A 15,450-nucleotide genomic window follows, 5' to 3' on the forward strand; every position below is an offset into this window, starting at 1 on the left:
AAGTTATGTTTCTCAGTTAATAAGTGAAAGCTCACCACCCACTAACCGGAATGTCGACATCACAGGAGGAGAAGTATGAAAGATAAAAGCGCATATGCTGTATGCCTTGCATACTTGCAAAAGATGATTCACTCACAACTGAAATTCGGAACTATTAAGGAAAGCGTACTTGGATGGCTGTTAACTTGAATTGAAAAACACGCCACGCTGGTGACGCACGAACGCCTCCCAGGACGGCAAAGACGCGTGCAGTTGCTAGGTGGGGGACCCGCCTGCTGTATATATACTGGCAGCAGGAGAGTGTCCGCATCAGCTGTGAACCCCGCACTGCAGACATGAAGGCCGCCCTGGTACTCGTCTCGGCACTGGTCATCATTGTGGTCGCCGCTGCTGAAGAGAAGTACACCACCAAGTACGACAACGTCAACCTGGACGAGATCCCTGCCAACGACCGCCTGCTCAACAAGTACGCCCAGTGCCTGCTGGAGAACGACGAAAACAACTGTACGGCCGACGGGAAGGAGCTCAAGAGTAAGTTGCCTGGAGCATCCGACAGCGTTCCCTACCTTCCATGTTCTGATGAGCTTAGAGAATGTATAAATATTCACTGACAATTTCGGTTGCGAAGTGAAGATTCTCTAACTAACCAACTTCAGTTAGATGCAGAGAATGAGTGATTTTGAGAACTGTGTAAAACATAAAACAAAAGATACACAGAAAACTTTTGTAGAACTGTGTTACTTGATAATAATGAAAAAGTAATACAGAGATATAATATGAAAAGATGTCACATTAAACAGTGGAGAAAAGGCCTCTGTATAAAATGTGTAAGAAAGATCACAGAGATGTGATTACACGCTATTTCATTAACGGGTTGGTATCTTCGCGCTAGATGATAAAGGAGGAAAGGAACCATGTGGGATTGTATTGTAGAAGTTGTTTAGGATTCTAGCTGAGACGTATATGTAGTGAGTGTATTAGTGATCAATCGTACTGATAACAAAGAACAGACGATAGCTTACAAAGTTTTCCATTAAGTTACGTTCTCGGGTGTGAAATGCCAAAACAGCAGGTCGTCGCTTCATAGGTTTATAAGAATTTTCACGTTACTAATAATATAAAGAAACAGAAAGTGTTACTGTCATACCAATTGTTACCCTGTAGTAAGTGACTACTAAAATTTTGCGGATATCAGTTTGGGATGGATGAGAAGAGATTCTAAAAGCATTTTTCTACGATAGTTGATAGTAGACGTAGGACGTAAGACGTAAGAAACGATCCTGAGTGGCCTGAATAAAATGCTGACATATCTGCTGGAGAAAGTATAGGTTAGAGGTCGGCAGGTTTGAAACTCTCACGATGGACAGAAACCAGACAGCGGATGGCCACAGGGAAGAAAAAATCTTGGCAGAGGAACGACGTACAGATGTTGGCTGCAAAGAAAAGATCCAGTAATTTGTAATTGTTTTTGAACATGGTCTTTAATGACCATCATCGAACTTAAAAATAGTAATCGTAGCATTATCAGTGTCGCATAAAAAAGCAGCATGGAACTTGACTCAAGTTGTAGGTGAGCTAAAATACAAATTTCTTCATCAGAAGTTAATTCTTACGCAGGAACATACCTTTTCAAGAGTCTTACCGTCTATTGTGCAGATCAAATTTGCAACAAACTACGTCAGTGAACTTGCTGCTGCTATATAGCCGTGAGGATTCAATTTGAGAAACTTTTCTCATTTATCCCTCCACTTAAATGAAGAAGTGGATTTTGTGGGCGATAATACTGTGCTGCTACCTCGAATTATTGACGTACCGTACTATACTAGTACGTTTATATGAACTCCAATTACAATGTTTTCATGTATATTTCATGTATATTTCCCAAATATAAAGCTTGAAATACTAGGAGGATATTAGGAGTATTTAGATCAAGCTGTTGGGCAGAAAGTAGATCCCCTGTGTTTTCTGTATGTTTCATACAATACTTCGTTCCTATATCACAATTATATTTTACTTATTTCTGTTCATTTCTGTAACCGTCTATCTTTTTGGGCTTGTTTAACACTATCATTTGACCTAAGGCACATACTTCTGTGCAGAACACAAAAATAAATAACTAAGAATTTGAAATATTTAAAAAACTGCTGAACCTCTAAAGTTTGTTTTACGTATGCCCTCCTTCAGCAGTGAAGCATCTGGAGGTGGAATTCATTATTAAAGTATAAAGTCACTATCTAAGTTTCCAGAACGAATAAAAATGGCGTATTGATTGGTAGTACATAGCACAGTTGTAAGCAAAGACTTGTAAGCACGAAGAGTTTATCCACAAGTAAAATTAGTAGACTCCGCTTTACATCTGAGAAGCTCTCAGGTTTACTAAAATGTTTTTCCGCCTGCAGGTGTCATACCCGACGCCCTGAGCAACGAGTGCGCCAAGTGCAACGAGAAGGAGAAGGAGGGCACCAAGAAGGTACTGAAGCACTTCATCAACCACAAGCCCGACATCTGGGCGCAGCTCAAGGCCAAGTACTACCCCGACGGCACCTACAGCAAGAAGTACGAGGACAGGGAGAAGGAGCTCCACCAATAAGCACTGTACTCTCGCGTTTCCACTGAATAAATGTTCTGTTATAATAAAATATATCCTGTAACTATCCGCGTTGTCTTTCATACAATTATCAATAATTACATCCAAAAATGGAAAAAAATCATAGTTGCATTGATTAAAAACGCTGATAAATCCAAATTTTATCTCACCTGAATGGTTTACCTGTAGAATATTGTCAATACTTCGTGTTTGCGTTGTGGGAGAAGAGACATCGTACATAGCCTGCAGCTATGTGTCAATGATAATCTAGACGTGTTTCAAAAGAGTTTTAATAACGTTTTGCTGACACATATGAAGGGCACTCAATGGGTAATGCAACATTAACACTGTGTACTCAAGTTTCTAACAATGATTACTAACGCAATGCATTTCTTTCTGAAAGGAGGATGGTTTTATTCTTAATTACAATAAACCATATAATTACCTATTCTCTTGGCTACAGAACCCTGTTATTAAACGTTGAGTGCGGCGGCATTATTCCGCTTTAATGGTAGGGCCTATATGCCGGTATGGTATCACTGAATAGGTCGACGTCCGCGCCATCGAGTGTGTAAGCACTACCGACAGAGACGTCCAGTTGAGCAGAGAGGTGTCTGATAGTGATCAGTCGATCACCTTGAATGAGAGTGTCCGCACGTCCCAAGGCTGTAGGAGTCAGAGCTGTGTGCAGCCGGCCGCTCGTAGGAGATCGGACACGTTAGTGCGACGTTGTTACGACGCTTACAGACGCCTAGGTCAATGACACTGTGCTTTTGTTCACTGCCAGTGGTCCGTAGATATTCTGCAAGCCGCTATGAAGACCTTACATGCTCTGTATTTCGCCAAAGCGAACTCAATTACGGCTCTCTGCTTGAAACGCACCTCCACTGCAGATGTCAGTTTGAAGGCTACTTACAGCGCCACCACTTATTTTAACTTCATGAAAGTACAGGGGCTGCAGCGGGAAAATTTCACGAACTCCCACCGCTAATTTAGCATTTTTTCTTCGTAAACCTTCAGAGAAAAAACTGTGTAGCATTAATTATTGAACGGCCACTTACGAACATTGCTCTCATCGACAAAAAATGCTACATGCAAATGACCGTTGCTGTTTTATCTGAAATTTTTCTCTTTGACTTCAGCACAACTTGTAAAGCGCTGTAGTCATTAATCACCTTTACAAAGAAGATAACATTAGTCTTGGTGCCGGCCGCGGTGACCAAGCGGCTAAAGGCGCTACAGTCTGGAACCGCGCGACCGCTACGGTCGCAGGTTCGAATCCTGCCGCGGGCATGGATGTGTGTGATGTCCTTAGGTTAGTTAGGTTTAAGTAGTTCTAAGTTCTAGGGGACTGATGACCTTAGAGGTTAAGTCCCATAGTGCTCAGAGCCATTAGTCTTGGTCTTGGTGTCTCTCATGTAAGATTTTGAGGCGGAGCTATAGATAACGTTAATTATGTTGTGAATATGTCTGTTATAGAAGATATCGAGACGGTTGCATTATACTTAACCCTAGGACGACCAAGCCTTTTTTGCTAACTTGGATGCCTAAGGGGGGAGGGGGGGGGGTTTCGGCGAGCCCACAGGTATTAAGTAAGTTTACTGACGAAAATTACAACTTTCAAAATGGTTTATGCATTTTAACTAAGGCATCGGTTTATAAATGTTGTTAAGTTAATATTGGATTGAGTGAATAAAAAAATTGAAATATTACAATACAAAATAAAGATGTGTTCATATACAATAGACTACTCTGAGTCCTCAGCTTCAAGGCAAGAGACACACTTCACAATTTCTTCTGAATGTGTGTTACACACATGTTTATGACACTGTCCACAACACTGTTTTGGTTTACTTAGATTGTTGTACTTGTGCTTCCTTGTTTTAGCTTCTCTTACACAAATATGATACCGACCTTACCCTGCAGGAGGCTGACGTGCTTCTGTTGTCACTTCTTTGATTTTCTTTTGTAGAATAGTCTCCATTAATTGAACAATTTGGTTAGATAACCCTCTTGCATTGGCATTTCTGTCTTCTACCTGCAATTACACTAGTCCCATCCCAGCTTGCACAAGGTAAAGTTTCCGTTTGTTGTTTTTCTTTTCATTCCATCTTGGATGTTTCTGGATGAATATTGTGGTTGCATTGATAGCACAAATGCCGATGAGAGAGTAAAATACAGATAGAGGACATCTCTTTCTTCCTCTCTTACAGGTGTACAAATGTGCCATTTGATCAATGGTATCAATTCCACCTTTAGTGGAATTATAATATGCATTTATCTCGGTTTTATTCTTCTCTCCTCCAACAGTGCCTTTATCTTGGTGCATTGTTGACAACACCAGTAAGTTTTTACTTGGTTTCGTTTTTGCTATGTAGGACACCAAAGTTACTGGAGGCCTGCCTGTTGATGGGTCTGTGAACAAGAACACTGATGAATATAGCTCTCAATTTGACGTGTTCTTCGTTATGTCTGGAATATGCTTCCTGTTTGACTGGAGAGCTCCTACTGTAGTAACTTTGTAGTCTTGGTATAACTCTTCCGCAAAATCCACCGACGTGTAGTATCGGTCTGTAGTAATATTTCGACGAGTATTTTTCACATGTGCTACCACATGTTTGACGACAACTGCTGAACCCCGTTCTTCTTTCGACAAATTCCGAACATTACCTGCGTAGGGTTCTATATTCAAGACATATCTGTCAACTGCATCGGACATCATGCGTATAAGGATGCCATACTTACCCGGTTTATCATTCATAAATACTTTGAAGGGGCAGCGCCCTCTAAACAAGCTGAGCATCTCATCAATGGTGAGGTGGACCCCTGGTTTATACAGTAGTGCCGGCCGCGGTGGTCTCGCGGCTCTAGGCGCGCAGTCCGGAGCCGTGCGACTGCTACGGTCGCAGGTTCGAATCCTGCCTCGGGCATGGATGTGTGTGATGTCCTTAGGTTAGTTAGGTTTAAGTAGTTCTAAGTTCTAGGGGACTGATAACCACAGCAGTTGAGTCCCATAGTGCTCAGAGCCATTTGGACCATATACAGTAGTGGAAACCTGTCATTCACTTTGTTGAAAACATCACGGATTGCTGTGAACTTGTCTGCTTCCCTTATTAGCTGGCGAGTACTTTTGTCATCAAATCTTATGATTGCAATAAGTTCCTTGAAACTTTCTCTTGCCATAATACCCTTATAAACTGGCCGACTCACTAGGTCTGACCAGAGATCGCGTACACTGACAGAATTGTCCTTATTTGCCCCCATAAGTATCAGGATTCCTATAAAGGCATACAATTCTTTCTCATTAGTCAAAGTAACATTTCGCCTAACTGCCTCTTCATTTGAATGCATAAGTTTTCTTTCATGATGTTAGGTGTAAGAAGTAACTTCAAGGCTTCTCCAGGTGAATGGCAAACACCAGCTGGAGTTACTCCTGCCTGCTCTCTTACTATATTAGCAACAGACCTCCGAAGAATTCCAGGCTGTGTGGTTACGTACATTCTTCCAGACTTGGCCACAATAACATCCTGATGGTCACTGCCTGAAGCTGCGCTATTTTCATCTTCTCTAACATCCACATCACTTTCCCGATCTGAATCATACTCCATAGCACCATCCTCATAGTCACTTTCACTCCTCGAGTCAGAATCTTCATCTAAAATTTCTTTCAGAACTCTTTCTAAAGACGAGTCACGTATTCGTTTAGTCATTTCTAAGTCTGGGTGTGAACAGTAGGGAACTGCACTAACTCACTGCAAGTTTACAAGATAAATAACAGCTGACTGACATCAACAATCCCTTCCTCTGAAAGTAAACCGATTGTTGTGAATATCGAGAATACCAACCAACAAGAAACCAACTTGCATTGTTCTAGAGATGAGAAAGACGAAATCCTACTAAGGGAAATTTTCTATAGCATGGAAGCCTAAAGGAGGGGGCGGGGGTTGTTGGACCCATAATAAGTTTATTTATTTTTTCTTTCAAAGCAGGAATTTTCTATAAAATATATTGACACTAACGTTTCATAAAATAGCCAACAAACAATAACTCAAAGGGAATATGGAGTATGAAAGTTATTTGGGCAAAAGCAGGGGACATAAAAAAATTGTGCGTTCAACGAACCCCCCCCCCCCCCCCCTTAGGCGTCCTAGGGTTCTGCTAGCCTTTGGTATCCGATTCCTACGTCTCGTTCCCACATGTACGCTGACAACTGTTTCTAATTCCCGTTATTAGTGTGACATGAAATTTTGAAAATAATCACGATATTGGACTCTCTACAGTCTGTATCAGTAGCACGGAGCAGTTATGTTATGTTAACGTGGAAAGTGGCAATATGCATTTGTGACTGGAACGAGCTTGAAACAACCCATTTTTCCTTATGGTCTCAGTATTTCTTATATGATGAGAGTGCAGTAGTAATCCGTCAATTACAAGAGACACCAAGATGCGTTGAAAAATATGCGTACCGACACCGCAGTAAATGTGTTTATACACTCTCGAGCTAAAGCATTATGACCATCTGCTTCATATCGTGCAGGTCCGCCTTCGGACTGGGATACTGTTGTGTACCTAGTTCCGCGTAGTCAGCGCGTACACAACTTTCCCACTAAAGTTACGTTGTGCAAGACGCGACAGTTGGCTGCGACTGCGACGCTGCCCCCTCCTCTTTTCCCACCCTGGCAGACGGCGACACGGCCGCAACACGACTGGAGTCGTCGCCGTTTCCCAAGCTAAGGTCGGCGGCGGCGGATTCAAATACATAAGAAAAATAAGAATTCCGGTTTTCTTGCTGTAAAAATACTGTATGTTAATGCAACAAAGTTACATCGGCTCCCAGAGTTACTTTTTCGATACAGATTCTCCTTTTACTTTAAAAAATTGAAAAGTATCTCTTCCGGTTTTGCGTGTTTTTTTCGCTGTATATTACTTCTCTATCAATTGTGAGGAAAGTAAAAGGCACAAAAAATTGATGTTTGCGTATCTTACAGTTTCACATCACAGCTTGATAATGAGGTGTCTATTTTTCCGATATTCGTCACAGTTATTCCGATACTTAATTTACAAGTAACCTACTGCATAAAATTTGAATTGTGTACAGTGAAAAATGTGGTCGCTGGCTACTTTACGTATGGTTCACGTTAGGTCATACATCGTTGCCGATGAAAAGAAGCTAACATATCGAAATTATTTTTAAAGTTGAGATCAGAATGATATCGATCTCCGTTTCCGAGATTTGGGCTCATATATCTCCGGGAGCGTCGCGACTAGCCGCCAGTTCTGTCGACGCGCAACGAGAATCGTGTGGCCATCACACGTTAGAGAATGCATTTGTTTTGTTTCGCTGACACATTTGGACCTAATGAAACCATTTTATGTCATATATTTCTCCGGTATGAGTTACTAATATTTCTCCATATGCTCTTGACAATTTCATTTAAAATGCCACGAAATGTAGGTTTCTTAAAGCCAAGTGATCAAGCAGAACCCATTTTCTTGGTTTTGCTGAGGCATCTGAACCTGTTCCAAGCTTTCTTTCTCGTTTATTTCTCTGATGCGAGTCCCGAATATTCCTCCATCTGTTTTTGCACATTTAACCTAAAATTCCAATGCAAGATAAGTTTATTAACAATAAGCGCACGCTAGCGTCATTGCATTGTTTCAAGTTCTTGACAACAAGATAGGGTTTCACCTTAAACATGACTAGAATTTTCATTCTGAACGTCTACAGTATACACTAGCAGAAATGTGGAAGAAATAATGTCCGTGCTTGTTCACAAAATTTCCCCAAATTATACTTGTCAGTTTCTCCCATGCAGAAACTTTTGGAACAAGCTAAGGCAACTTTCATAGCCGAAGCTAAGGCAACTTTCATAGCCGACTGACTCTTTATTCCCATCCAAATGAACTTCCATATTCTTATATTCTGACAGCATACATCGTTATGGATGACATGGAACATTTAATCTTGCGAAGCTGCACTCAGAAGATGGCTCCAGGATTTACAAAAGACGAATTTCAATTGTGAACTGTGTCAGACCAGAAGGGCCTTGTAAAACAGTAGTGCACTTTTGGCACAAGTTTTTTGAGCACCACCTTCTACCAATGAATTGAAGTGAATGTGACAAATTACTTATTGCAGCAAACTGTTTGCGCAATCTGTTGAGAAACACCTTCCTCAAAAACGAACATCTATTGATTACAGAAAGCTGTACAACAATCTGGTGGTGGTTTTTCACAACTAGAAGGTATCATCAAGACACCAATCTACCATTTACTTTCGAAGTGAAGGTATTGTAACATGTAACTTTCTGGTTATACTTTAGATTGTTCATTTTATAATGTACTTGCCGTTTTCAATTTTTATCGTCACAAAAAAGAGTAATGCGAAAATTGACCTTCAAGTTCATCATTCTAATTCTACATCTGCATGGATTATATGATTTTCATAACAGGCCTGAAAAATTTGCATTAATGGGAAATATTATATTTCACTCACCTGCCAGTTTCAACTGTGCACCAATTTCTTCCCAAATTCTGTCTCTGAACATAGTGTCTCTATATTTAGGGTTCTTCAAATCGTAAAGGCAAGGATGTTGCGAGACCAGCTCACAGAGCATCACATCCTGTGAGTGGCTCACTTCAGTTTTCCTTGAGTGGCTTTCTGGCAGCCGTACGTCTTTGTGTCGTGCGACTTCCATCGCAACACTGCTCACTGGTGCAGTGCTGCGACAGCTGCCGCAACAGTCGCGCGTCGCATCCCAAACTCGAACTGCGCATGCGCCAACAGGCAACTTCTGACGTCACGTAGCGACCCGTCGCAGTCGCTAGTGTGCGTCGCGTCTTGGACAACGTACCTTAAAGCGCGCCCCGCTAAGCACAACAGCGCAGGTGCAGCGCTCGTCCGTCTCCGCTCTACGAGATGGCGCTGCCATAAAGATGGACCAAATTCTGCTTCCGCCGATCCGCGTATTAATATGTAACGCAGCCAATGAGATTGCTGCTAACGTAGAACCTTTTCTCCTCGCGGATCACACTCGCGCAGTGATACCTGAACGCGCGAGGTATTATAACGAGTGTACAGACCTCCGATCAGTCTGCATTTGTCTGCATCAGTCTGCATCAGTCTATAGTCAAGTTTCAGTCTGCGCCTAATAAGATTATCATATTCCTGTACATAGCCACGAAGAGAAATGTATAGACACTTTGTCAAGCATCAGAAATGTGAGAATAAGATTAACGTACCAAGACCAAAGGAACTTCAGATTGTCAATTTTAACAGCATCCAGAATCAAGTTACGTAATGTCTATATTTTTTATTATTTTAATAAATGTGTGTGAAAATTAATCAAGTTCTGTTGAAAGTTGGTCACCGTCAATCTGCTACTCTAAGCGTGCAAGTGGCATTTCTATCGTCTGACCTAACGGCAGAAGATAAACACGCCACGATAAGACCACGAGACATATTGCTGACACTCGCCTAATTCGTTAGAGCGACAAGTCAAATAATCTGATGGTGTGTGTACCGAAGGTCTTACAGTACGCACACCACAGATACAGCAGTGGTTCTGTGTGGCAGGGATTCGATAACTGTTTGGTATCCTTCTGGAGAGGTCAAATAGTTTCCGTACCTTATGGATCGGTAGTTTGAGGACTTGAAGCTGGCTGCCAGATGTATTGCATGGTATTGAGATCAATCGAGTATCGCGGCTAGAGCATAAGCATGAGTATACTATATAAAATTATAAACAGCCGACCAATTGCAATGGATAAAGAATTCTTTACCTAGGTTTCAACAAATTTAAATTTGTCTTCTTCAGAAGGTGGCAAATTAGTACATGGATCTTGCAGAGCTCACAACCGGTTGTGAGCTCTGCAAGATCCATGTACTAATTTGCCACCTTCTGAAGAAGACAAATTTAAGTTTGTTGAAACCTAGGTAAAGAATTCTTTATCCATTGCAACTGGTCGGCTGTTTATAATTTTATTACGTGGAACCGTTGCTGTTGTGCAGCTATGTCTAAAATACAGGAGTATACTCTCTTTTTCCTGAAACCACGATTCCTCGAAGTACCATTCTGTCGATGTGATACGATGTTGTCCTGCTGGAAGATACCATCGCTGTCCTAAAAGACATCATCCGCGAAGCGATGCAGGCAGTCCGCAATAACGTTGTCGTAACCTACGATTGTCACAGTGCCGTTGATTACTACCACAAGTTCCACAGAATCCCATATCACTGTCACACATAGCATGATACTGCCCCCCATCAGCCTGCGTCCTTGGAAGAGAGCATATTTCGAGGAGCTGTTCACCCGAAGGACCGCGTATCCAGACAAGACCACTGACCTGCTGTAACAAGAAACGTGATTAATCCGATCAGGCTACACGTTTCCATCAATCCACGGTCCGTTCTCGATGGCAGTTTGTACATTCCTGACATTACCAGAACGTGAGTGATCTGTAGTATAATGAAGTCTGGAAAAAATCCAGAGGCAAGGCTGGTAGTAAAGTATTTATTAAAATGACCGGTTTCGATACAGCTACGATACCATCTTCGGATTTTCAACTTTACAATATATAAACTCTCCGTAATTTGTGATATGACACGGTGTACAAAGCGTAGATAGTGGAGATTGTATGAATTGTAAAGTTGATATTCCAAAGATCCTAACATAGCCTTACCGAAACCAGTCGCTTAAATAAATACTTTACTAGCAGCTTTGCCTGTCTGGATTTTTCCAGAGTTCGATGACACTGTGTCCACTGCAAGTGTGATTGGGAATTTTGTTGAGCCTCGTCGGCTGTTGAGCCCCATGCTCGACAGTGTGCACTGAACGGAGTGCTGTGAAACAACTGTGCCTACACCAGCGTTATTCACTGTCTTCAGATCTGCCACATCTCGCCGCCTATCCTACTATACAGAGTGAACAAGCATCCGACTTGCACTTTATGTGATGCTGCGTGGACATGCAACACGTTGTCGCCTAATCGTGGCCTTACCATCTACCAGCCACTCCACAAATGCTTACGAAATTAACACGCGAACAGCCGACCAACTTTGCTCATTCCGAGACGCTCATTTCCAGGCAGTGGGCCGTCACTTTTGTCAGTGTCGATTATGTCAAAGAATATTCTCATGTTTTCTCATTTACGGCCGTATTGTGGCTAGAAAGATTTTCTATTCGTCTCCACACAGCTTAAATAATTTACTTAGCGCTTCATCTATCCACATCACAATCAAGCTTCAGTCACTCTCGCAATGGATACTGGTTTTAACGTTTGACTCGTGAGCGCATATTTTCGAGGGCTTTACTGCTAAAATGTAACAAGGCGAAGTGGCATAGAAGACAATCGAAGACAAAATGAAACCATACAAAACAGTTTCAGACAGTAAGGTCCAAAAAATCAGCAAAGACAACACCCAACAAAGCGAGCGTGTGTAACTAGTTAGTTAATGTTTTTTAGTCCATAGATCATATTCTGATTGGTATCAGACATGACACGCTATCGGAATAAAAAAAATTAAAATTAACTGATTTGTGCACACAGTAATATTATCTTTCTACTGTAGAATTTGGGTGGAGTGTGCTTCGGGCTAGCGGTTGTGCAGGCAACAGATGTTTAACATCTAATTTGTTAAACATAAAAGATTCTTCTCGACAACAGAGAAATGATAACAAAACAGAATCAATAGGCCGATACAGTTCTTGAAGGCAGCGGTCAACAAGAGGACAACAGGGTAAAGTACCTTTAACATAATGGAAACAAAATTCAGTCAGAATGTGGCCAAAAATAGTTTATGGTATTGTAATATCTTACAATATCTAGCTCTTGGCCACAAACAGAAAAACGACAGTAAAAATTAAATCATGCAGTTAACTGCAGGGAAGCAAATGCAAGACAACACTCTGATTGAATTAAGACTCTTTCCGTTAGCACTCAACTAAATATATACAGAACAGCCAAAACATTATGAACACCGGCATCCTGTCGATATAAACCCGTCCAGGCGATAGCAGCGTCAGCTGGCGAGGAATGATTGCTGCTCAGATACACGCATGGTACGTGTATTATGAGTGAGCGTGCTGTTCAGGAAAGCGCACAATCTGCCTGAGTTTGACCGAGACCACATTGTGATGGGCTGTAGCCTTGGCACGAAATTGTCGGAAACTGCACAACTTGTCGGGTGTTCGAAGAATACTGTGGTGAGTGTCCTGAACAGGGGGCGAAATCAAGGTGAAACCACGTCCAGACGTCGTATTTTGGGTGGCCGTCCTTTATTACATGCCTCGGACATCGAAGGCTGGACAGACGATGAACTGTGGTGGAAAGAACATCAGACTTTAAAGGTGAGCAGAGTTCAAAAGTGTATTTGAACACACGGTGCGCCGAATATTCCTAATGATGAATCCCACAGCAGACGACCAAGCATGTGCCAATGTTAACACCATGACATCGGTGACTACGACTGAAATGGGCGCGTGACCATCGACACTAGACGTTGGCGCATTGCCAGAGCGCTGCATAGTCGAATGAATACATCTATGTTCTTCATCATGCAGATGGGAGATCGCGAATTCTTTGTCTTCCAGGGAACAACTCATTGACAGCTGCACTTCGGGATGGAAACAAAGTGGCGGCGACTTCATTATGGTCTGCGGAACATCCACGATGGCATCCATGGGTCCAGTGGAGCTCGTGCAAGGCACAATGGCCTCCAAGGAGTATCGTACACTGGTTGCAGACCATGTACATCCCTTCATAACTTCCATGTTTGCCGACGGCAGTGGAATTTTTCTACATCATAACGCTCCATGTCACAACGCCAGGAGTGTGACAGAATGGTTTGAGAAAAACAGTGGCGAGTTCCAGTTGACGTGCTGGTTCCTAACTCGACAGATCTTAACCCGATGGAACACGTCTGGGATGTGATTCAACATGGCGTCAGAGCTCATCGCCTGCCCCTCCCTCCAATTTACGGGAATCAGGTGAATTTTGTGGTGCCAACTCCGTCCAGTGATCTACCCAGATCTCATTGTTTCCACGAAACGATGCGTCGTCGCTGTTATCCGTGCCAACGTTGGACATATTGGCTATTAGGTAGGTGGTCATAATGTTCTGGCTATCAGTGCTGGTCTATGCCTAACCCCTTATGGTCACTAAAGCAAAGCTCCGTCGCGCTGTGCCCACGGATCTATAGTTTGTAATATTACTGGTCATCTGATACACGGAATGCACCGTGTGCGCTTCACTCTACACTTCGTTACATCACTCGTCCGATCAAATACTGTTGTCGGCCGCTAGAGCACCCAGTTAGAGCTCCTGTTGTGATCTGGAAACCCCTGTCGGCGTCTCCACTGGAATCGCCTTCCTCTCGCCCGGAAAAAAGACACCAACTGCTCCACTGGGTTGCTTGTGTCCACATAGGGGCCATGACCCGCGCTGACCGTTAGTGAGGTCCAACAGACAGATCCTTGATGAACCAACTTGGAAGAGGCTTTTCATGTTTGGCTTTCCACCGAGTGACTGACTCTAACTGCTACACGGGAAAGCACTGGTCTGCATGGACGGGTCAGCTTAATGGCTCGCGAGGTGTCAGGGACGACTGTGGGCTGCCGCCCCTTGCCGCCATAGGAATGAAGTCCACCGTGCACCGCTGCTCGCAGTTCAAGACCCGACTGCTCTGTCTGGAGCGCCCGCTGGTCAGTCCGAGACTCTGACTTGATTGCCGGTCAGCCCAAGATCCTTTTTGTATGAATGCGGAAGATATGGGGACCAGTTTTAGATAACGGAGAATGGCGGAGGAGGAAAAACGAGGCAATCTACCTTCTGATGCGACAAACAACTATCCTACCGAAGATAAAGAGCAAAAGAATACAATGGGTGGGCCATGTAGCCCGTATGCCAGATGGAAGACAGACGAAGATGCCACTAGCGGGTAAACCAAACACCAAACGTCCCATTAGACGACCAAGGCAGCGCTGGATGGACGACCTGGCGAAGGACCTAGCTGCCCTGGGAATTGAAGACACCTGGAGGAACCGGGTACTGAACAGGAAGGAATGGAGGCAGTTTCTGGGAGCAGCGCTTGGTCTGCAGGGCCTGTGATCGCTGAGTATCTATCTATCATGAATGCGTGGTGTCTATATTCTTTCGGACGTGTCCGACGGAACAGGTACCACACAGGATCCGCAGCTGTGATATCATGTAAATTGAAAATGGATGGAGGGGGTGGGGGACTAAATGAAAGGAAAGGGAAGGACTAATGGTATGACGTGCATCGGGACTTTATGCGGAATCTGCAGCGACAAGTGAAAACGGCCATCTAGGCGAATCAATTATACACAGCGCGCCACACAAAACTATTATGCCTCACTATCGATTAATCATCTCTCATCGAATTACTTATAAAGAGGCAACACTGTGTCGAAATGCCCATGGCCACCACTTCCAGCATCTCTTAAGAACATGTAACTACATGCTTTTTGTGTTAATGTTAACTATTCTTTTTTAGTTAGTTCATTCCTAATTGAATCTCAGTTGTGAGGCGCACCGGTTTTATTCTCAACACCCTCTATGAATGTGTGGTCTTTGTTCTTTCGGACATGTCCGAAACAATATAGACACCACGCATTCATACAGCTGATTCGCCTCGATGGGCGATCAGTCCACAGAGCCACTGCGGACGCACAGTTACGTTCATCCTCCACGGAGTATCTAAAATTAGCGAGCATGGAGGACATAGCAGAAGATCTGTGTTCGAGTGCCAGGCCGACACACATTTTCACTTGTCGCCTCTGATTCCACATAAATTCCCAATGTAGTTCTACATCTACATCTACATACATACTCCGCAATCCACC

At 43.0% G+C, this 15,450-nt stretch overlaps 1 protein-coding gene across 2 annotated transcripts in view; it reads left to right on the forward strand.

The window, feature by feature from the left end:
• The first annotated feature begins 326 nt into the window (after window positions 1–326).
• The window catches only part of LOC126262450 (ejaculatory bulb-specific protein 3-like), a 66,196-nt gene continuing 51,072 nt past the window's right edge, over window positions 327–15,450 (forward strand). The window contains exons 1-2 of one of the 2 annotated variants that reach the window (XM_049959104.1): window positions 327–531; window positions 2,400–2,470. In XM_049959104.1, the coding sequence (XP_049815061.1) occupies window positions 336–531; window positions 2,400–2,470 (267 nt within the window). In that variant the 5' untranslated portion in view covers window positions 327–335. Of the gene's footprint in view, window positions 532–2,399; window positions 2,655–15,450 lie in introns of those variants that run through there. The other variant, XM_049959105.1, reaches the window with a different exon arrangement.

This window comes from Schistocerca nitens, chromosome 6 (genome assembly GCF_023898315.1).
Source record: "Schistocerca nitens isolate TAMUIC-IGC-003100 chromosome 6, iqSchNite1.1, whole genome shotgun sequence".
Lineage (NCBI taxonomy): Eukaryota > Metazoa > Arthropoda > Insecta > Orthoptera > Acrididae > Schistocerca > Schistocerca nitens.